The following is a 23,436-nucleotide window of genomic DNA, read 5'->3' as shown; positions in this document are numbered from 1 at the left end:
TTTTGACCAAAACTGCAAATTGAGGTCTTCTGAAAGATTAGTTGGCTCTCATTAATTCCTAAACAAGGCCACGTAAGTATAGTTTGTTCAAGATCAGAGGACAGGTGCTTAGGGAACACGTGCCCAATAACATTAAGTTACCTGCCTGCCCTTGTGTAGCTTCTAAATAATGTTTTACCCACTTCCAACTCATGAATCAGTGGGTTACCAGGCACCCAATTAATGGTTGTTGAATGAATGAATTTCCAGGACCGGTGACGCTGTGCCTCTGGAATTGTATGGCTATATGTTTGGCACAGACGTGAATCAGGTTTGGTGACTCAGCCTGCATACAAGCTCATTATTACTGAACATCAAACACAGGAATAGGTATCATTCAAAGATTCATTCACCAGCCCTCCACCCCTGGAGGAGATGCTTTGGGTGGGGGAGGGAGGGTTTCTGGGGAAGGGGGCTCCAGGGCATTGCATGTGCCCATTTTACAGGTGCTAATACTTCCAGGTACGGGTATTAAGCAATTGCCCATTCCCACGCTCACTGTCCTGCCCCGGGCACCAGGCTGGACTCTTGGACAGACAAACATCTGTGTCTTCCAAGTGCATATCATTTACTAGGTGGGGAATTTGGGGTTTAATCGTGGCTCAAGGAGCAAGAACAACAAAGACTAATTTTTATTGAGCATTCACTGTGTACTGAGCACTGTCCTCAACTCTCAACCTATATTATCCTACTTAATGCTCTCACAACTAATTTATGGGGATAGGTCCTATTATTATCATCCCTATTATCCCTGTTTTACAGATGGGGAAACTGAGGCACGGGGACATTAAGGTACTTGCCCAAATTCGCCCAGCACGCGCTGGGATTCAATCGCAGGCAGCCTGACTCTGGAGCTGGTTTTGCATTCATTCTGCTGAGGAACCGTGCATGTGATCGTGGGGACATACTACCACACCCCTGTTTGCTTTTGGAGAGTTCTGCTCTTTGTTTTTGATAACCAAGGGAGTGAGAGGGGTAAGAGATGCAGCCCAGTGCTGCTCAGCTACAAAGTGGTCCAGCCAGGCTCGATTCCCAGACTTTTGACTCCTCGTCCAGTGCTCTCTCCAAGCTGCGCTAGGCTTCACTCAGTGGAGGAATGCTTGAGCCAAGTGTGCGGCCGTGGGGTGCAGGTGAGGAGTCTTTGCTGAGGAAGGGAGGGAAGGGCCTGTGGGGCAGGGTCTAGGTCCCTGTCTCAGGCTTAGCCTTGATCAAGCTCACATCTGAGGCATTTAGGGCCTCAAGGAGGAGGACTCTGAGTGAGCTGAGGCTTCTAGGAGCCCTTGTGCTGAGCCATAGTAAGCCCTGAGCCCTTGGCCCACTTTCCTCCCCTCTCCCCAGGCCATGCAGCTCCAAACCAAGCTGGCATCCGCGTTTGAAAAGAGGACTGGGCTGGAGTTCACAAGGAATGCTGGGCCCCAGAGGGGCTCTAGACTCGGCCACTCACTGCTGTGTGGCCTCAGGTGAATTCCAGGCCCTCTCTGCGCCTCTGATTTCTCACTTATGGAGAGAGTTGGACAATCTGAGCAATTAAAAAAAAAAAAAAGATACTTAAAAAATATGTTTAGTAAGTGAGCCTTTGAAACAAAAAAATCTTACCCAGAATCTCAGTATATGTGTAATGGACACTTTCCTTAACTGCAGTTGGAATGAGCAGGGAAAACTGTCAATTCTTTGGTCCTAATGAATTGGGCCTCCTCCTGAGCTCTCTCGGGGCTGCTTGGAAGAGAAAAAGAGTCCAGCTGGTTTTCAGGCTGGGTCTGAGTTGAAAATGTGAACAGTCCTGTTAGGGCCTGCCCCATGGCTGGGTGTAAATAAACATAATCTGTCCAGAATGGGCTCTCCTCTTCCTGCACTGCTTTGACCTGGTGGCCGGCTGGGCTGTCCTGGTGGAGGGCTCAGGAGATGGCTGCTACCAGGCCACAGGTTTGGAGAATAGGGTCTCGGCCTCCAGCAAAGGAGCTGGGCACATGGGTGCTGGACACCCCTGACGTTTGGGGTTAGGCTCTGTGGCCCACATGACTCACAGTTTGACCTTTCGCAGGCTGGCCAGGCCCCGAGAGTGCTCCCAGGCTGGCCCCACGTCGTTACATACAGTGTGGCCCCAGCACACCTTTCTCATCCCCTTGCTCCCTTACTTCCCCGCTTCCTCAACACATGAACTTGAGAGGATGGCTTCAAGTGCCCCAGAACCTTCCCCAGGGTTTCCCCACCTCTCAGCCATTGCTCCTCCCGGATGCCTGTTTCCCAGGCTCCGTGTGAAGCTCTTCCAGACTGCTGGGCTGGGCATGAATTCCTCTGAATTTCCTCCACACTGTCCCTGTCCTTCGATGGTGTGGATCCCTCGTGGCTGTGACGTGGCGGGGGCAATAGGACATGATAATTACAGGTGTGGACAGTGGCATCAAGAATATTCGTGTTGTGATTCCCGTGTAATAGCTCTTGGGCGAACCACACCTCCCTGCGCCTCAGTTTCCCTGTCTAGAAAGTGGGGCTGTTTGTACCTATCTCAAAGGTCAGTTGCGAAGATCAAATGAGATGGCCCTGAAAAGCACTTGACCCTGTGCTTGGTATCTAGTAAGTGCCCAATATATGTGGGCTTTGCCTGAGTCTTGTTTATCCTTGTGTGACTAAGCCTGAAGGGGGCAAGGTGAGAACACTCTGCAGGAGGACCAGGACCCTGGGCCATAAACTGCTTCACCTCTCTGCAGCTGTGGATGCCATCCTCCCGGCTGCACCACCCGCCCCCCTCATGCAGAGCCTGCAACTTTGAGCTGGAAAGCTGGTTGAGATACAAACCTGTGTGTTGTTTCCCTGCTGGGGAAGATCAGGAAGATTCAGGGCTGGAGGTGCCCCCCCTCCCCTCTCCCACGCTGGCCCCCTGGGAGCTGCGGGCCAGCCCTGGAGGCAGTGGGCTGCCCTGGTTCCCACCCCCCCCCACCCCGCAACCCCCGGGGGGCAGGGTGGAGGAAGAGCCTTTTATTTTTTAGAAAAGATATTTCCAGGAAAAACAATGGAAGTTGGGAAATTTGAGAATGGGGAGGCAGGTCTGGCTGAACAGGGAGAACATGCTGGAATGGGGGAAAGGGCAGAAGCAGGTGTCCCAGAACAGGGGTGTGCCTCACTCTCGCATCCCCCGCTGGTACCGCCCAAGGGAACATGGGATCTGGACCTGGCTGGCGAAGATCGCTTCTGTCCCTCCCTTCAAGGCACTGTGTCTATTAGGTCAGGGGCTGCAGCAACAGGACCAAAGGCCATCCATTCAACACTCAGCAAAGACTGACTGCTCGTCTGACAGGCAGATGCGTGAGCGGCTCAGACTACGCACATCTGCGCACAAAACCGACGAAACCCGCTGCCCTCACTCAGCCTCCATTCTCATGGGGACATCTCCTCTAAACCCGTTGCCCAGGACCACACAACCCCAAAAGGGTTGGCGGAGGATGGGGAGGGAGCCCCCCGAAACCATCCAGCTCAGGGCGAGGGGATACACAGTGCGAGTTAACTTTACTGCGGGGAAAAAAGAAAGGACTGTGGTCTTTCTCGAACCCTCGGAGAGGGCTCCAGGATGCCTGGCCCACGACAGGCTGCTCAGGCTTTCCAAGTGTGAGACAAGGCAATCTGGAAGAGAAATAATTTTATAAGGCTAGGTTACCCCACGTCTCTGCTCACTTCTCAGGTTAAACAGGACCCACAGCCCCAGGCCAACAGCCAAGTACGTGAGCTTGGAAGCTGACTCTCCTCTGGGGGGAGCCTGAGCTTGGAAGCTGACTCTTCTCTGGGGGGAGCCTTCAGACGAAACCACAGGCCTGGCCGACAGCTGCACTGAAGCCTCGTGGATAGACCCAGAGCCAGATGCCTGCCCAGCCCTGTCCAGATGCCCGACCCCAGGAATAATAAGGAGGTAATAAAGGTCCATGATTTCCAGCGAAGTTTTGGAGTGATTTGTTACGCAGCCTCAGATGACTAAGACAGCCGGTCTTGCTCTCAGCCACAGTCTGCTCCTCTGTGAAATGCAGTTAATGATACTTGTATCTCTGGGTAACTGTGTGGGTGACCCCCCCGTCACTTCCTCAGGCTCCCCCTGGAGGCACAGTGGGGGTTCCACCCCACCCTTGTCAGTACTGCTTTAGTCACACAAGAGAATGTCTAACTGTAAATTCTGGCAAGTGCTGGAAAGAAAGAGGACAGAGTGTGATGGGAGCAGGTAACCGCGGGCCCTGGCCTTGTCTGGAGGAAGAGGGAAGGCTTCTCGGAGGAAGTGAGTTTTGAGCTGAAGTCTAAAGATGGGTTGGAGGAGGTGGCATTTGTCCTTCTCTTCCCTGCCCCTAGCATTAGTCTCTTTCTCAGCACTTAGTGCTCACAGGGCATGACTACTGCTGTGTGCCTGCCTCGGGTAAGGTCCCAGAGGGCACAGGACACTGAGTAGGGGGCACATAGTAGGTGCTCCTGTGGTCATCTGGGCCAGGGACGGGCGTGCAGGGACAGGGATGGAGCACGCGGAGCAGGGGAGTATGCAGTGCCAGGACAAGGCCATGTAGACAGGACCTGGCAGCGGGGGACCAGGTGTAGAGGGGCAGGAGAGAGGGTCTGGGGTGACGCTGAGGTCTGCCCGCCCCGGGGAGGGGTGGGAGAGCCCGCTTAGGACAGCACAGCCTCAGTTAGACCGAGCAGAGCTCAGCACCTGAGCGAATCCCGTGAATCGCATCTCCCAGGACATGAAAAATGGAAACGTTCAGGGCTCTGTGGTCCCTGGAAACTGTCTAGGCCCCTGGAGAGCTTGTGTTTACAGATAAGGGAGGTTGTGTGGGTTAAGGGCTGGCTCCTCACCGCCCCCCCCCCCCAGCTCCCCAAGCTCCGCCAGGCAGAACTTGAAGTGCAGCAGAAACACAGAGCAGCTTTCCTGGATCATCTGTTGTCCTCAAAGATATTTTGCAGGGAGAAAATATGATTTTTTTTTTTTTTTTGGTATAAGAATAACATATTATGAAACATAATGCGAATTAGCTTGTATAAAATTTTCTGATGAAACACAAATGTGCAAAGATATTCAGTTCCCCTCAGGCCTGAGCACCAGGCTCCCGAAAAGTCTGGGTTCACTCTCCTCTGCTGTCAGAGGCATTTTGGGGGGAAAGTTCTAGAAACATTAATCAGGAAAAGTGCCCTAGCTCTGAGGTCAGCCAGACTTGGGTTCTGTCACCTCTGTGACCTGGAGCGAGTCACTGCGCCTCTCTGAGTTGAAGTATCCATTTCAGTTGTCTTAGAAAAACCCTGTCCCACCCAGAAGGACTTTGAGCACATGTTCCTCTCAGATTGGCTTTCCGACTCATGATTCTCGCCTTCTCACCACTTGCTGAAGGAGAATTAAAATTTGTTCATCTTCTAGGTGGCAGCATTTTGCCCAGAATAATTGCTTATATGAGATCACAGGAAAAAGGTGAAACCCAACCATGACAGGAATATGGGCACTCCCTTCCCCCACCGTATCCCGCGCAGGACTTGATTAAGATTCAAATCGTAGAAAGGTCTTAGATCAACTTTGTGAAACCTTTTTTCTTTTTAAGATTTTATTTATTTATTTGACAGAGAGAGAGAGACACAGAGAGAGCAGGAACACAAGCAGGGGGAGTGGGAGAGGGAGAAGCAGGCTTCCCGCGGAGCAGGGAGCCCGATGCGGGGCTCGATCCCAGGACCCTGGGATCATGACCTGAGCCGAAGGCAAACGCTTAACGATTGAGCCACCCAGGCGCCCCTGTGAAACCTTTTTAAATGATGTGCTATTCTATGTGAAGGTGAAAAAAGAGGATTTGAGAGCCCCTGACCTCCATCAGCCAATTTTCTAGAGAGTGTGAGATCTTATTTTTAGTCAGATCTTCCCAAACCCATCCTCTAGATAATCTCTCCAGCCATTTGTGAATACATTAATGGACAGAAATGTAAATATTAAATTTAAATACACACACACACACACACACACACACGGGGCCCATCCCATTTTTCTATTCCCTTCCATCCCATCCATCCCAATTCCATGTGTTAAGAGCCATAAGGCCCGGGAAGCTCAAACAAGAGCAAGGCTCTGCTGGCTCCCTAGAGATGGGCGCCATCCCTGACCTGGGTGGGGTGCTGGCTGCCCCAAGGTCCCCTTCCCCCTCATTCCTTGGTAACATCCCAGGGTGACTGGCCGCAGCATCCCTGTGACTTGTGATGCTGTGGAGAGTGGGGAGAGGGAGCTCTTCCCCGAAGAGTTCCCCTGGAGAACTCCTAAGCCCTTGCTTGGTTTACTAGGGCTCCCCCTGGGAGGTGGTGGGCCCTGAGCAGAAGTCATGGATGACCCCGAGGGCCAAGTCGTAGCCAAGATTCCTCTGCCCCCTGTGAACCCCTCACTTTTGTCTCCTACCTGTTCCTTAAAAGTTTCACTTAGAGATTTACTCCTTTGCCTAAGACATGCATTCATTCATCGTTACCCTGAGTCTAGAAGGAGGCATTCATCCAGCACGTTTGCTGAGGGCTTGTGCTGTGCCAGGCTCCATACTGGTGCTGGGGTAGGTGGTTAAGATCAAGCCCTGCCTGGTAGACCTGAAACTACTATCATGTTATATGTCACATCTACCTTTAAAAAAAAAAAATCATAGAAACAAACAAAGATGAGTCTTTTCTCTTGAGAACTTCTCCTTCCAGTGGGGGAGCTGTAAGTGTAAAAGACTAAGTGACACCTACAAGGAGGCCGGTGCCCAAGAACCGGGTACGAGCATCTGGGAGCCCAGAGGTGGGCTCTGCTCTCTGCCTGGGGCAGGAACAGCTGGGGAGGCTTCTTGGAGGAGGTGAGGCTGGAAGTGGCAGGGGCGGGATAAGGACAGTCAGGGCAGAAGGGACTTCCCTCAGAGCACACATCAGACTGCAGCTCATCGCCCCTGGGGCCCCGCAGCTTGAGCATGGGGCTGCTCGGGCCAGAGGCACGGCTCCTCCCAGGTCACAACCCCTGGATGCTGAGACCTAGAGCCACCTCGGAGTCACATTGCCACCTGAGGGCGATGCCAGGCTCCCCTCAGAGCAAATGAGACCAGCACTGTGCATGGGGATCCCCCAGGATCTTGCTAAAATGCAGATTCTGCCTTTCTCACAAGTCCCAGCGGATGCCCCTGATGCAGGTCTTTGGACCACACTTGGGGTGGCAGGGGTCCGCACACGCTCTCTCCATTCCACCTGGAACTGTTAGAGACTTGAACTCGAGCCATGGACTCCTGCTCTGGTTCCTGATTCCCGCTTATGCGCCCTTCAGCCTGGAGCACCAGCTCTGAAGGGAGACAGCCACGGGCCTTGTCCCCTGGGCTGTGCAACCTTAGGCGAGCCTTTCACCTCTCTGAGCCTGTCTCCTCATCTGGAAAATGGGGACTGTCGCTCTCAGGGTTGGTAGGCAGACCGCGTGAGCTGAGCAGAGCTTAGCGAGGTGCCTGCCCACGGCAAGCATCCAGCGCATGTTAGCTCCTATTCTTCATGTTATTTTTGTTACCAAACCGTTTCCAGTTACAAGGACAGTTGTTCCATTTGGAGCCAATAGACTGGGGTTCCTGCCCCGCTCAAGCACTAAGCGGCCGCGTGACCTTGAGCCAGCCACATCATCTGTAATATGGAGCCAGGAAACTGATGCTTTCCAGCCCCTGGCTTGTAGGGATGACCCGGGGAGGGACAGGGGCCTGTAAGCAGCGTTCCAGTTCCACATCGGCAGGCGCTGACCGCAGGGAGACCACATGAGCCTGACTCTCCTGATCCACTCCCGCACACCCTCCTGTCCAACACGGAACACCTGCTCTGCACCAAGCCCAGCTAGTCCCAGCTACTAGCTGCAGCTCCGGTCCTCATAGGTCCCCTTCCACGGTGCTGGAGAACAGCAGGGGACCCAGGGCTCCCACCTGTCTGGACTCTGAATGCAGCACCTCACACAGCACTGCACCGTGCAGAGAACCCAAGCAGCTGGTGGCCAGGGACAAGGGGGCTTCGGTGCTAACGGACATGGAGACGCCTCCTAACAGCAATGGGGCACATGCTGGGGCCAGAAGCACGAGCCTCGAAGTAGCCCAGCTGTTCCTAGGCCAAGAGCAGGGCTGGGCAGGGCATCGCTCCTGGGGTGGGGGGCTGGGAGTGAAGGCTGGAAGCCCCTTTGCCTTTGCAGTGCGGCCCATGGCAAGATAGCTTCTTCCAGATGTTTCCGGTCATCCCCATCTGGCCAACTTCCTTACCTGGGGAACGGAACTCAGCGTAAGACACCACGTTTTATGGCTAGAGACCAATGGGGACTAATTCAGAGTCGAGCCAGAGTCCCTGGACTTGGAGGAAAGACAATATTCAGGGAGCCAAGAACCGTGTCTTCAGTCTTGAAGATGGTCCTGCAGGTGAATGAATGGACAGCTAGGCTTTTTCTTAGGGACACCAAAGGGAGGATCAGTGAGATGCCAGGAAGAGTTAGTTTCCAATTAATCTTCCCAATTTTTCAGTAAAGCTTTCTTTTTCTGGTTATAAAAGTGAACCATGGGGGCGCCTGGGTGGCTCAGTCGGTTATGCGTCTGCCTTCGGCTCAGGTCATGATCCCAGGGTCCTGGGATGGAGCCCCGCATCGGGCTCCCTGCTCCGCGGGGAGCCTGCTTCTCGCTCTCCCTCTCTCTGCTCATGATCTCTCTCTGTCAAATAAATAAATATTTTTTTAAAAAAGTTAATCATGCTCATTGCAGAAGCTCCGGAAAATATACAAAAGCATAAAGAAGAAAATGGAAAGATTAGAGTCCTGCGATCCCAAGCTAACCATGGTTAACATGGCAGAAGAGAGCTCAGCCACTTCTGAGCATCCCAGCTCCCAACTCCTTAGGCACACAATTCATGCCCATCAGGTGGCCTGGCTCCCCACACGCTGGTGATCCTTGGGTTGGAGAGACCGTGGAATTTGAAAGAGTGTGCAGGTGTACCCAGCAGCTATTGCTATAATATTGGATAACGAATGACGTTTGCAATGATAAGCATTTATTTCTCACTCAGGGTTGGTTGAGGATTGAATGATTTGTGTGGAGCCAAACTGCGTGTTGGATCCATATCTGCTCCATGTGGCTCTCATCCCTCTGGAATCAAGGGGTTCCCAGAGGCACATTCTCTCCATGGCAGAGTTCACCGGTGATAAGTCCCATGGGGTGTGGCGAATCATGTTTTAAGTCTCTGATTATGTCATAATCCACTAATATCCTATTGGCCAAAACAAGTCACATGGCCAACCCCGGATCAAGAGATGGAGATGAGTACTCTGCCCAGCATGAGCCTGTGGCAAGCCGTGGAAGTAGACACCACCACGGGGGAATGGACACGTGGGATCCCTGATTCGATCTGTTGCACTAGATGGTTATTAACACCCCCATCCTCCCGAGGATCATGATCCTCCCACTTAGAAGCACTAGTTAGTACATATCCTTCCACTGTTTATATATAGAATTTTAACCAAATGGGCTTAGATTCTATTTCTTCAATCCCTGCTTTTTTTCACATAACTTTACATCCTATATTTTTCCTCATACTATTTTTGAAAACTTGTAACTTAATGGCTGCAGAATTATAAAATCATTAAGTTTGGGCACTATTCATTGAGCTCTTCCTCTAAGATACTTAGGTTGTTTCCAGTTTGGTTACTATAAATAACAATGTGGTGGACATCTTTGTCTAAACGCTCTGCTGGCATCTTTAACGGGCATTTCTGGGTTTTGCACGCCCGGCGTCAGGTGCCACCCCCCCCCGCCCCCACCCCCCCGTGATAACAGTAGCCTGGTGTCCCTTTGGGGGAACCACATGTCCCCTTCTTTCAGCCCATGTAGTTTATGCCAAATTCAGCAGCGGCTCCAGAGGAAGGACTCTAGCCATAAAAGATATTCCACCTCACTTAAACTCAAAAATTTGACCCAGGCCTGGCCAATCAGAGGATGGATTTCCCCCTAGTTACAGAGATTAGTTGAGGATTGGATGCATCGCCTAAGCCTGGCCAGTCAGGGATTTGTTTAAAGAGAGGCACCTGACCCAAGGCGAGCCAATCAGAGTGAACCCTGGGACTTGCCCTGGGACTTACTGCTAAGGGACATTCTCTCTTTCTTCCTCTGAACTCAACTTTGGATGCAGAGCCGAGGTTGTTTACCTGGAACCGGAGAAGGAAGCCAAAAGGTAGAAGAGCATCGAGCCCAGAGACAGAGACAGGATTCTGTTGACATTGAGCTCCTGATCAAGCTGTGCCTGAAGCTTGAGTCCCTGGGCTTTAGTTTTATAAGCCAATGCATTCCCTTTTTTGGCTTAAGCGAAGTTGAGTTGGGCTCTCTGTCATTTTTGAACCAAATAGCTCTGGCTTTTTTAGCTTAAATTTCTTGGCTTGGAATTGTTGAGCCAAAGGACACAAACATTTTTTTAAGCCCCTTGAGACCTCCAGTCAAATTGCTTTCTAGAGAGTTTATGCAAACAGTATCACGGTTTAGACAGCCTATTTTACAAGCATTAGCATATTAGCTTAAATTTTCTTACAGGCAGAAATTATGTGGTTTAATCTTATTTTTAGTGAGTGAAATATGTTTCATCTTTATAGGCCATTTTTATTTATTTTGTGATTTTCTGAATATGAACAATTGCCTTTTTTCACTTTGTGAGAGCTCTTTACATACCAAAACCATTGATCCTTTTCCAAACTTAGCACCATTTCCCCCCAGTTTATTGTCTTCAGATACGCTGATGTGTTCTGAGGTAAATGCAGTTTTAATTTTTATGTAGCCAGATTATTTTCAGGTATCACTTCTGGGGCTGTCATGCCTCCCAAGTGCTTTCCGACTGAAGAGCGGGTCAACACAGACCAGATTTTCTTCTTTTTTGGCATTTATACACCCAGTATTACCCTATAGTGGGAGAGCCATCTCATTGGAACTGCTCCGGAGCTTGCTAAGAATGTAGATTTCTGGGCCCCACCTCAGAACGAGCATCTCTGAGAACAGGCTCTTGGTATCGCCCTAGTTAGCAAGTGTTGCAGTGGTTTTAATGGACACGGAAGTTGGAAGGCAACCACTCAAAGGAACTAGAATGTTCTACCGTGTATGGTCTAAAAAGAGGACATAATTTTATTTTCCTGACGAAAGGACAGTTTCTTCAGCACCAGCCACTTGCCAATAACCCAACTTTCCCAGAACAGTCTGTAGGAAGAATTTTCTCACACGTGGAGTTACTGAAAGCTGGAATCTGTTGGCCAGTAATGAGCTCACAGTCTCACAAGTGTCCAAGCCCTGGACCACCTGAGATCTTGGGGTCTCAGGGTCTGAACAGGCAGTCAGATGAAGTGACATTTCATAAGGTACTCGAACCCCTGCTTTTTTCTCCAAATGCACTTGAACGCCTCTTTGCAGCTAACACAAAACCCAAGAAAAAGCACTTTAAACGTACAGGGTCGGGGCTGAGACAGCTTTCTATTTGACAAAAAAGCCAAAGGATAAAGCCCGGCATTCTGGGACATGCCTGCAACAGCATGGCCAAGCCCAGCGCCCCGTCTGTCTATTTTGTGGCCCAAGCCCCTTGTGGGGGAGGCTGGGAGCTTCTAAAAGACCGGGCTGCCCATTGCAAATGCAGATCGATGGCCAGGCCACTGCTGCCCCAGCCGTCTGTTCCGATGGGTCCTCCTCCCTGAGGAGTGTGACAGAACATCTGGAGCAGACCTACAAACGCGTGACCGGTGCACAGCGTGCAGATGGCAGGGGACAGGAGGACAACAGTCTCCCCCCCCCACCCCCAGGCCCTTACAGGCAAAGCCAGGAAACCAGAGAACCAGGCCCTGGGCATATAAAGGGGTGTATGTCCAGTCCCTCCCGGGAGGTTAGACAGCGTGGGGACCGTCTTGCAGCCCCGTCATGCAGATGGGACACTGAAGTCCAGCCAGGGGGAGCTGGTGCTCAAGGAGGAGCAGAGCCAGCTTAGGCATTTAGGATTTGCCATGACTCTAAAGCAGTGGTTCCCAAAGTGTGGTCCTGGAACCTGCAGCATCCATATCTCTTGGGAACATGTTAGAGATGCAAATTCTAAGGCCTCTAAGACCCCAGGTTGTGCCATCAGAAGCTCCGGGAGTGGGGCCACACTCCGTGTTTTCACAAGTCTTCCCGATGATGGTTCGAATCTAAGAATCATTGGCCCGGCACATGCCCACATTACAGGGAGAGTGATGGGATACTTTAGATCTCCCTGGAAAGCGGATGTCATGGGGAGAAGGAGATCCGAGAAAGGTTAAGAAAATGGGAGTCTCCCTGCAAGGGACTGAATGAGTCCTCCCACTCCAAATTCACATGGTAAAATCCTAACCTCCAATGTGTTAGGAGGTGAGGCCTCTGGGAGGGTTAGGTCATGAGGGTGGAGCCCCCCATGAGTGGGATTTGTGCCCTGATAAGAAAGACCCCACAGAGCTGCCTCGCTCACCACTCAAAGGCACAAGAAGATGGTCGTCTATGAACAGGAAATGGACCTTCACCAGACCCTTCCAGTTTCCATAAGTGTGAGAAATAAATGTCTGTTGTTTAAGCCCCCAGTCTGGGCTTCTGTGATAGCAACTCAAGTGGACTAAGACACCCCTATGTGTGGCCTCCGGGTCCAAGGATAAATCTCTTAGCCTGGCCCGTGGACCCCACAACGGTCCTGCAGTCCACCTTCTCAACCGCCCATCAGGTTCTTCGTGCTCCAGCCAAACTGGAAGCCCCTCCCCTCCTGTTCCGCTCCCTTTCTGAGCCCTCCCACGACCCTGGCCTTCTCAAATCTGACTCAAGCCCCACCTGAGACGTCCTCTTTTCTCCAAAGTCCTGTGAGATCAGATCTTGAAACCATGGTCTGTTCCCTCCTCGGTTCCCCTTTGTTTAAGCTGCTCGTAGAGACCTGACCACACTCAGCCTGATTCTATGTAGCTTCCTTCATTGATTCAGCAGCCAAATCCTTCTCATGCTCCCGCCTTCCCTCCCTCAGAGCCTCCTGTCCCCTCTCCCAACAGCACCTGGAAAACAGCGACCCTCGGTGTTTGTTGACTGCATAGCGGCATCTTTTCTGAAACTCTTCTTTGAGAGTTAATGTGCTGACCGCTGTTCGCAGCTTGTCAATTGTTCTTAGCTGGCAAATGTTACCCAAATGAGAAACCGATGCAGACCTCCAGAGGTGAATTCTTTCCAGGGCTGAAGGGTTGCTAGGAGGATTTTACACCGCAACACAATAAAACCAAACCAGTGTCTTCCAGGTTAACCAAGCTCTCCTGACCCTGGCCTAAGAAGGTCAGACTCGGAGGGGACTCCCTTAGACACCCTCTTGCCCAATCTTGCAGATGGAAAACCGGCCTGGAGAGGGGCTTTGCCTGGCCGAGGTCTCTCTGAGAGCAGCATTCATTCCAGGCAGCTCTGGGACCCTCGGGAAGGCAGCAGGCACTGAGTAGGTATTCAGCTTCTGAGAACCAGTGATGAGATGCCCCCGATAGACAAGTTCAGTACCCCCAGTCTGCCGTGCTCCCCAGTCTGCCGTGCTCCCCAGTCGGCTGTGGGTGAGGCGAGCTCCCATGCATCCTATAGCTCTGGGTGGCTCTGTACGAGAGTTCCTGTCGTTCGGATGTTCCTAAAAGCTAGGCATCTATCCAGAGCTCTTCTTAGACAAACCCGCCCCTGGCTGTGAGTCTGCGGCCTCCAACCTGGGACCTCCCACCTGCCCGCTGCTTGCAACCGAGGAACCCCTCTCTCTTCCCCAGTCCTAGCCTCCACGCCTGCTGATCCCCCAGGACAGAGAACAGCGCCCCCACCTCCAGGCTAGCTCCTGCCCACTTCGGGGGCGCTGTGGCGAGAAAAGGAGGCTGGACAGGTAGGAAGATGGTCATGATGTTGGCAGGGTCTGCATGGCCGCTGGCTGGCTCAGTTCGAGCTGGGGTACTCTGAAGTCTGGGTGCCTGGAAGGGGAGTTCTGGGGACCGAATCTTGATCCCTTGGGCGTTTCCTGAAGTATCTGGGGTATCTTCTGGGGTTCTTGAGACTATCCCCTGACCAGCATACTCGAGGTTCCGTGAGCAGTGAGATATATCTCACTGTCTCCATTTTGTCCAACATAAATTCCTGGGAGGAAAAAGAAATCTCTCTCACCTGCCCGGTGCTTTGACATCCCGTCCCAAGGACCAAAGCACCATCAGAGGTTACCTACACTTCCATTAACTCTCACAAGTGCCCTGCAAAGGAGGTGGTATCAATGACACTTGGCCAATGTGCAAACTGCAGCTCAGAGAGGTTAAGCGACTTGCCTGGAGCTGCACAGCCCAGGGGTGGCAAAGCTGGATGACAGAGTCCAAGTCCTGGCGTGGCTTCCTGAATGTGCTTGCTTGCCTCTTTTTGCTGCTTCCTCCAGGAAGCCCACCCTGACTGCCCCCAGCCTCCCTCTCTAAGAGGCATTCATTTCCCAAGGACCTTCTACCTCCAGCTCTTTACCTAGCACAATGCTGAGCACATGTGGGTGACTCAATAAGTCTTGGTTGAGTGATTGTTGCAGGAGACCCCTGGCACCCCTTGACATCACCGTGTAATTTCTTCCTTTTTCTCGGGAGGAAGATGAAATTAATGCGCTGTGACTATTTAGACAAATGTGCCCTTATTGAAAACGACATCATTCATATCACAATGTGAATATGAATAACATGAGTTGTGCCCCAGGGGATGCCAACAACGTGAATGGTGTCCCTGGAGCTGGGCCGCGGAGCAGCCCTGATGCTGTCTGAGAGCTTGTGAGAAGTCCTTCTCAATAGAGAGGCAGGCTTGCTGACTGTGGGCTGTTGCCACGGCAACCCTGGGGCAGGGACTCGCCCCTTTGGTGTTCCCCGAGGAACTGAGCATCCTGTGTTTGAACGTCGCCACTGAGCCTGCCTCAAGTCAGGAGAGCAAGTTGTGACCTAGAACGAAGCCAGTACTGAGGATGGCTGACAGCAGAGCGTGGAAAGGACGAGTCCTGGCCAATCCAGGGAGCCTCGGGTCACACCATGCCTGAAACCCACCCGGCCACTGAGCTTCATTCAGGTCATGACACAAACATGCCCCATGAGAAGAGTCAAACCACCTCAAAAAAAGAACAGAGTTGGAGGACTCCCATCTCCCCATTTCAAAATTTACTACAAAGCTCCAGTAACCGAGACAGTGTGGTATTGACATAGGATAGACATCGAGACCAATGCGATAGAATTGAGGTCCAGAAATTTACCCTCACATTTGTAGGCAATTGATTTTTGACAAGGGAGAGGAGACAATTCAAGGGGGAAAGGATAGGTTTTTTTCAAAAGATGGTATGAGGACAACTGAATATCTTTATGCAAAAGAATGAAATCGGACCCCTATCCCATACTATATACACAAGTTAACTAAAAATGGATCATAAACCTAAATATTAGAGCAAAACTATAAATTTCTTATTAGAAAGCTTAGGTGTAAATCCTCATGACTTGGGATTATAGTTTTTGCAATGTGATGTGATGCCTAAAGACAAGTAACCAAAGGAAAAAAATAGCTTAACTGGATTTCATCAAAACTAAAAGCTCTTGTTCTTTAAAGGACACAATCAAATGAAAAGACAACCCACAGAAGGGGAGAAAATATTTGCAAACACATATGTCTGATAAAGGACTTCTATCTAGAATATATCTTAGAATGCAACAATTAAAAAAACGCCAAATAATCCAATTTAAAAGTGGACAAAGGATCTGAATAGACATTTCTTCAAAGAAGAGATACAAATAGCCAATAAGCACATGAAAGATGCTCCATGTCATTAGTCACCAGGGAAACGCAGAGCGAAACCATAGTGAGATATGACTTCACACCCCCTGGGATGGCTGAATTATGAAAGACAGACAATACCAAGTGTGGACAGGATGTGGAGAAATTGGAACCCTCACACATTGATCATGGGATTGTGAAATCATGCAGCCACTCTGGAAAACAGTTCGGCAGTTCCTCAGAATGTTAAATATACAGTTACCATAGGATTCAGCAATTCCTCTCAGCGGTATCTAGCCAAGATAACTGAACATTTATGTCCGCACTAAAACCCGTACGTGCATGTTCATGGCAGCATTATTCACAACAGCCAAAAACCCCGGAAACAACCCAGATGTTCATCAACTGATCCACTGGTCCACACAGTGGAACATTATTCAGCCCTAAAAAGGAATGAAGTAGTGATTGATACTATGACGCGGATCGACCTTGAAAACATTATGCTGAGTGAGAGAAACCAGATGCAAGATGTATCTTTTTGGGGTGAAGAAATGTTCTGGGTAGTAGTGATGGTTGCCCAGTTCTGACTGAACTGAAAACACGAAGTGTATGCTTTAAGAGGGGAGATGTTATGGCCTGTGAATTACAGCCTAGTAAAGGTATTATTGAAAAGAAAAAAAGACGTGCTCTGCGGTCAGTAGAAGTCAGAGGCAGGTCAGAAGTCAGAGACACGTCCTCTGCACCTCGGCATCAGCATATGGCAGGTGGGGGGCTGGTCCCGGGGGGCAGTGAGAAGGGGAAGCTCAGGGGGCTTAACCGAGAGTCTGAGGTTTCAACTGACGAGGCTCCCTTAGTCACTGAAATGTGTCCTGTCAGAGTGCACACGTGAGTGTAAATGCACTCACTGTGTGCATCTCCGTGTGTTTGCAGGTGCTTCTGTGTATGTTTCACGTGTATTGTTAGGTGTGTAGAAAGCACATGAATGTCCGCGTGAGTGTGTACACTGCGCACGCGTGTGTGTGTGTGTGTGTGTGTGATGTACCAGGGTGGGGCCACAAAGACCAGGTAGGGCGGGAGTTTCTTTATACCGGCTTCTGATCCTGCCCCAAATGGGAGCTCATTACAAGTTTGTCGAGTGACTAATAGAGACCCAAGACCTACTGCCCCAGGAGTCTGTGTAGCCACGGAGGGGCAGGCTCATGGGGGCTAAATGTGAATGCACCATGAGCTGAGGCTCAGGAGAGGCTGAGGCTGGAGACCAGCCTGGGGTGGCAGGGAGGCCTCACCTGAATCAGGTCGAGTTTAGAGAAGAGGCCCATGCTCTTGGGCATGCTGTGGGCAGAGGGGGAGCACTGCCGGACCATGTTGTTGATGGCCATTTGCAGGTAGTCGAGCAGCTGGTTCTGTAAGAGGAAGAAGAGGAGGAGGAGGAGGAGGAGGAGGAGGAGGAGGAAGAAGAGGTTCTGGTCCTCTCCCAGCATCCCCCTGCCCCCTATCCCCAGCTCACTCAGGCCAGAGAAGCCACCTTCTCATCCTGCTCTGTGCTGCAATCCCAGAGGGCCTTGCTTGAGTCCCTCCCACCCCAGGGCTGAGCATCCTCCCCTGCCATAAGGGACATTGAACTAACTTCCCAGAGGGTCCTCCTAGCTGGAGACACCTGTGGTCCACACCTGGGGCAGGGCCTGGGAAGGGTCATGGAGGAACCTGGAGCTCCTCACTCTGGGCAGCACTGGAGTCCTAGACTTCAGGTCTTCAGGGCTGTGGCCAGCGGTGGCAGCCTTGCTTCCCATCTTGAAGAGAAAGATCCAGAAGGGGCTCTATAAATAGTGGCCAATCCACTCCCTCTCTAAGCCCCTTGGCTGGAGGTCAGCAACATGTAGATCCCTATCCTCATGTCTTCCAAATTAAGATTGCATGGGGACTGAGAAGCCCCTGCCTTTGCTGACCACACTCTGACCAGGTGGAGTGTGCCCCAGGCCTTGCTCCTGGTGTCTTCCCAGCAGCCCCTACAGCTGGGAGGGCACGGGCTCTGGTTTTAGTGAGGACCCAGGGGCCAGAGGGTAACCAGTCATTCCAAAGGCCAGGAAGGAACAGCTAGAGAGCTTAAGCCCAGAAATCCTGGCCCCTGGTCATGGACTTTGGCCATGACTTATTCTTTCTGAATATTATTTTTCTCATCTGTGAAATAGATACAGGTTAAGAGTCCACCAACATTTAGAAGTGCCTGTCCTGGGTTAGGGGGCTAAGCACTGCCTGGGATGATCACAGAGACGTATGAATTACTGCAGCTAGTGCATAACTCACTTAAATGCCACTGTTCTGTTATTAACCACAAGCATCACAGAAGGACTGGGTAAGCACCCAGCTATGCCAAGCCCTGGGACGGGGCTGGGGATCCCGGCTCTGGTTCTTGGCAGAGCTTGTCTCTTGCCCCTCTGTGGCCTCAGTTTTCCCATCTGTAAAGTAGTTTCTGCCCCATCTTCGGAAGCCCTTTGGAAGCAGACAGTCAGCAGGGCGAGGTAAGTGGGGTGTGTGTGTGAGTGTGTGTGGGGTGATGCTTACTGAGGAGACAGCAGCCCCCAGCCCTGCCCCCACCCCACCCCCATCCCACAGATCGGACTCACATTATAGCTGTCCATGTCCTGGGAGGTGACACGGTGTCCCAACTGCCCCCACCGCTTCTGCTCGTGATGACATCGCTTTTGCAGCTGACACAGCCGAATCTTGAGGCTCTGCGATGGGAGAGGCTGCGTCACCGGGGTGCAGCGAAGTCTGCTGGGGCATCTGCCCTGGGCCTGGTCCCGAGGAGCTCACTGCCCCGGGGCGGGGGCGGGGTCTGTGCCATGATGGGGGTGAGCGCAGGGGAAAGCTCTGGGTCTTCTAGCTGTTCAAGGCACCAGGAAAGGCCCGAAAGGGCATGTCCAGACTGACTGGGGTTTGAATGTTGGCTCACGGCCCCCAGAGCCCCTCTTCCTCCCGTAACCAGAGCCAAGAGTCTGTGCCCTTGTGGACGGCCTCCCGTGGCCCAGCCTGCTCCACACAGGGCTGTGCGGGCCACACCCCACCGCGAGGCCCCATGGGGCGTGAGTTTGGACACGGGACATACACAGGTGTCCTCACTTCTCTGCCTCTTAGTCTCCTCCCCTGGAAAGTGGGAAGAAGAGCGCAGCTGGGTCTAAGGTGCGAAATTTAAGATGGGGTGGAAAAACTCAGCGTATGCTTAAAATGAAGATAAATTAATTAAGATAAATAGTATCTTAATCCAATGTTCTTAAAAAATCAAAGTTAATACAAAGCATCCATGATGGACAAAATATTAAAATTTTAAATAAAGATGGGGTCCAACGAGCACTTGAATGCTCACCTCACTCACCTCCCCTTGTCTCAGGCCTAGGAATTAAAGCACTTAGCTCCGGGTGCTGGGGTGAGATTTAAATAAGATAAAGCAGGTAAACTGTGTCTTGCTCTGTCCTGCCCAATCATAGAGAGTCTGGCTCTCCAGAGGGAAAAAGGTGCAAAGTCATGTAGGTTTTCAGTGCGGCCACTAGGGGGCAGAGACTCGCTGCAAATATCACGCCCTGATTCTTTGCAAGAATCAAGCCATCCTCAGCCTTCCTCTCCTTGTCCCCTTCCCCTCCTTGGTCCCAGGCCCCAGCTGCAGCATGCAAATTCATCCTGCCATGCCTTTGCCTGGGCACTTTCTCCTGGCTGGAATGCCCGGCCCTCCTGGCAAAAGTTCTATGTATTATAAGATTAACCAAAAAGGACAGAGAGGTGACTTCTTGGGGCATGCACTTTGGCACTGTTCCATGTCTCATGACACCCTACGAGCTAGGTTGCATTGCCATTTGACAGAGAAACTGAGGCTCAGAGAGGGGTCACCCTTGCCCAGGGTCATGCAGCTAGTCAGAGAGTGAAGTGCAATTGGAACCCGGTCTGTTTGAATCTAGGAACTCGTGGCTTTTCTACCACCAAGAACACCTTTTGAGCATAAGCATAAGTTTCAGGAGAAACCCCGAGTCAACCAGCAGACAGGGAGAGAAGGGGATACAGAACAAGGCTCTGGAGTGACAGGCCCACCCAGACCCTCTCTGCAGCCCACCGCTGCTCCGAGCCTTCCCCCCCGAGGTGCAGAGGGAAGGGGGGCCCCTCTGCCCCCAGTCCTATGGGCTAAGGGCAAGAGACCAGGCTGCAGATAGCTGTTACCGGGATAAGAGCCCTGTGGCTCTCCTCTAGAGACTCCAGCCTCTGGTGGAAGACCTGGTTCATCTCGGAGAAGGCCTCCAGATGCTTCTGGATGTCCTGGCTGATTGTGAAGAGCTGCCCATAGTGCTCCACCATGGTCTCCACCAGGACCACCTCTGGCTCCTCTGTTTTCTCCCCTTCATTGTGGCCTAGGAAGACAGTGCCATGACGGAGTGGGTGGGCACAGAGAGCCCAGCCCTCACCTGCCCCTGCAGGGGTGACGCCAACGATGTGGATGGGACTTCTGCCGCAGCTCTGCGATTCCAGCTGCCGGCCCACAGTTGAGAGGCGCCAGCCGACCCATGCGGGGCTTAGCCCAGGACAGCAGGTGCCCAGCCCCCTCACCCACCACCAGCCTCTTCAATTAACATTTGAAAGGTCCCCTAGCAGCCGAGAACCCAGATTCTGGAGCCAGGAGGCCCAGTGAGACAGGAGACGGTCCCCAAGGACCCGGAGCCTTCACCCCTCCTTGGCTTGGTGCTCAAAGCTTTTTGATGCTGCTCAACCTTCCAGTCACCATCTCCCAGCAACCCCTGCCATGTCCTGGTGCTCCAGCCCACTGGAACTCAACATCCTCAAATTCACCATGCAGGGCTCTGGCTCCAGCCTACGTTGGTGCTGTTCCCTCTGCCTGAAATACCGTTCCCCTTTGCTGACCTCATTTGAGCCCCATGAGAGGCCACCTCTTCCGTGAAGCCTTCCCTGACATCCAGGACAGTTTGGGGGGCTCTCATCACTCCACAGCATTTAGTGCAGTGGCTTTGAAGTCCGACCAGAGTCTGAGACCCAGCCCTACCACTTCCTGGCTGGGCATTTTGGGCAAGTTCCTTAACCTCTCTGAGCCTGGGTAACACAATTCTCAGAAGCTCATAGAGAGGGGTAAAAAAGAGTTTCTAAAGAGGTTAGCACAAAGTTAGTTAATAGTCGTTAATAAATGGTAATAGTTATTCTTATTATTGATGACGTTGAGATAATGATGATAAAAATTCACGCTTGACCCCCCTTCCCTTTCCTAACAAGCTTCTGGCACTGACAACAGCGGGCTCCAGTTCTCATCAGGGTAAAACAAACACAAAGCCCATTTCTGGTGTCTGTGTAAGTTTAGCTGATCATCGCAAAACAAAAAACCAAAACCAAAGACACACAAAATAATGGCAATCATAGCTAACACGTACTGGGTGTTAGCTGAATGCCGGGCACCGCGCCACAGGCTCATGAAGGATGAGTTCATCCGATCTGCATAACCGGTCTTGTCCCCCTTGTACAGATCGGACACCAGCACCTCGAGAACTTGCCTCCGGCCACACTCGCGGCACTGGCAGGGCCCGGGCTCAGCGGGCAGGCTCGCGCGGCCCCTGTGCCCTGTCTCTCCACTGTGGCATTGGCCTTTGTGGGTCCTCATTCTGCAGATGAGGTCAAGGCTCACACCGCGCCCTAGTCCCAAGGCTGAGAGGTGGCCGTGGAGACGAAGCGGCATACATACCCTTAGGGATTATCTCAAGGACCTTAATCAGATAGTCTTCAAAAAGCTTGTGCTTCTCGACCTCTCTCTTCAGCTTCCTTCGCCTGCAGAGACATTTCAGTGACAGCAAGACGTGGTTTGGAGGACCCCAGGTCGTGAGCTCTTGCAAGGCCACTCTCCATGGATCTCCGGCTCAGACCTGCACTGGGCGGGCGCACCCCCCCCCATCAGCAGGCCGCTGACTTAAGCATCTCCACCCCATTTCCTGCTGAGCAGACTGAGCCACAAACAGTTCAAAGAGCTGCCGTGGTCAGGCGTGAGGAAGGAGCACCAGGGAGAGGGGAGTCCAGTCCTTCTGGTGTGGGGTGGGTGGGGGGGTCTGTGGAGCCCCCCTTAGAGGCTGGCCTGAGCCCCCCCCACCCCCACCCACCAGCTGGTGACCTGGCTAGGTGCTTCACCTCTGTGCTTGCTAGCCCATGTGTAGCGACAGTAACCAGAGCCCCTCCCTCACAGGCTGGCCGGGATCATGCGTGGGGCGCCCAGCACAAAGCGAGCACTCAGTCTGGGGTTGGGGACCCCAGCACCCCCGGGAGGGGAGGCAACTGCGTGCTGCTGCCCAGCCATTCTTGACTCTTAGGCGAGCCCCTGAGCAAGCAGAGTCTCCAGTCGGTCGCCTGCTCTGTGCCCAGTCAAGGTCAGCGGTCAAGGGCAGAGGCAGAGTGGGACCCGCCCCGGTCAGCGGGACTGTGGTGGGCTCTGGGAGTGACTGCTCAGGGACCCAGGGCAGGTCTCTCTGCCTCTCAGGCCCCGCTTCTCATCCATAAGGTCCTGAAAAATGCAGGGAAAAACCATCTTTCCCCACAAATACCATGCGGACCCTGCGCACCATGGCGTCCAACCTTAGTGGGGTCGGGAAGCCCGAATAGAATCTGATGGAAGGGTTGGACCTTTTCTCCACAAAGTTGCTCACAGACACATCCTTTTGCATCTGATTCAGGCTTTTATGGGCAGCCTGAAACTGACGGGCTGCCCGGAGGGTGAGGACCCAGGTCTCCACTCCGAGGCGGGGGGAGGGGGGACAGCCTCGTGGGTTGACTTTAGAGGGGCTGAGCTGACAGGTGCAGGGGATGGCCACCCACAGCCCTGCCTCCAGGACGGGAGACTAAGCCCACAGAGGGCCTGGGAGGACCCAAGGTCTGAGCTCGGGGAGCAGGAGCCAAGCCCCCCACCCCCTCCCCACGGCTGCCCCTCCTGTTTACTTCCAGGGATTGCTCCCCTCCTTGTCCCTTCCCTGCCTGGCCCTCAGGGATGTTTGCTCAGTCCCAGCCACCTAGTCCAGTGAGGACGCCACTGGGCCTGGGGCAGGGCCACAGCTGGGCCTGGGACCTCTCGTACTTTGCCTGGAGCTCGCAGAGTTCCTGTAACAGCACCTGCAGGTCCCTGTCCTTGTCACTGCTAACGCTCCGGCCTGCCCCCTGGCTGGCGTCCACGGCCACCAGCATCGCCCCTCACCACCCCAGCGGGAGGACGAGGGCCGCTTGGGCCAGGCGGGAAAACTGGTCAGCACTTTCTCTCCCGACTTTCCCAACAGCCCCCGGAAGCCAGGTCACGTTCCCAGTTCGTGGAAAAGGAAACAGAGGCTCAGAGGGGGCCTGTGACCAGCTCAGGGACACACAGCAGGACTGGATCTGGACTTGAGGCTCACTGAAGCCGATGTCTGGGGTCTTCCAAGAGGTGCTGGTTTCTCACAGCATTCAGGAGAGAGCCCCAGGGTCAGGGCGAGGGGCTGGCTCAGAAAGCAGTGGGGACACCTTGGTGGCCTATCCTACCCACCAGCCCTCCACCCATTTCTGCATTCAGTGACATCACATACTCTGAGCGTGTAGAGAGCTCATCAAAGGAGCATGGAGGCTGAGGCAGACACTTTGA

At 52.6% G+C, this 23,436-nt stretch overlaps 1 protein-coding gene across 1 annotated transcript; it reads right to left on the bottom strand.

Moving 5' to 3' along the window:
• Positions 1 to 13,896: 13,896 nt before the first annotated feature.
• Positions 13,897 to 23,009, bottom strand: CCDC197 (coiled-coil domain containing 197). The gene is made up of 7 exons (XM_078054338.1): positions 22,903 to 23,009; positions 21,529 to 21,611; positions 21,246 to 21,479; positions 20,007 to 20,194; positions 18,425 to 18,532; positions 17,087 to 17,203; positions 13,897 to 14,159 (listed from the first exon to the last, which is right to left on the bottom strand). Exons 1-7 carry the CDS (start codon positions 23,007 to 23,009, stop codon positions 13,962 to 13,964), a joined length of 1,035 nt encoding a protein of 344 aa, XP_077910464.1. The 3' UTR covers positions 13,897 to 13,961.
• Between the last annotated feature and the right edge of the window lie 427 nt (positions 23,010 to 23,436).

Source organism: Halichoerus grypus, chromosome 8 (genome assembly GCF_964656455.1).
Source record: "Halichoerus grypus chromosome 8, mHalGry1.hap1.1, whole genome shotgun sequence".
Lineage (NCBI taxonomy): Eukaryota > Metazoa > Chordata > Mammalia > Carnivora > Phocidae > Halichoerus > Halichoerus grypus.
Note: the sequence above shows the minus strand (reverse complement) of the source record. Positions and strands in the feature narration are given on the sequence as shown.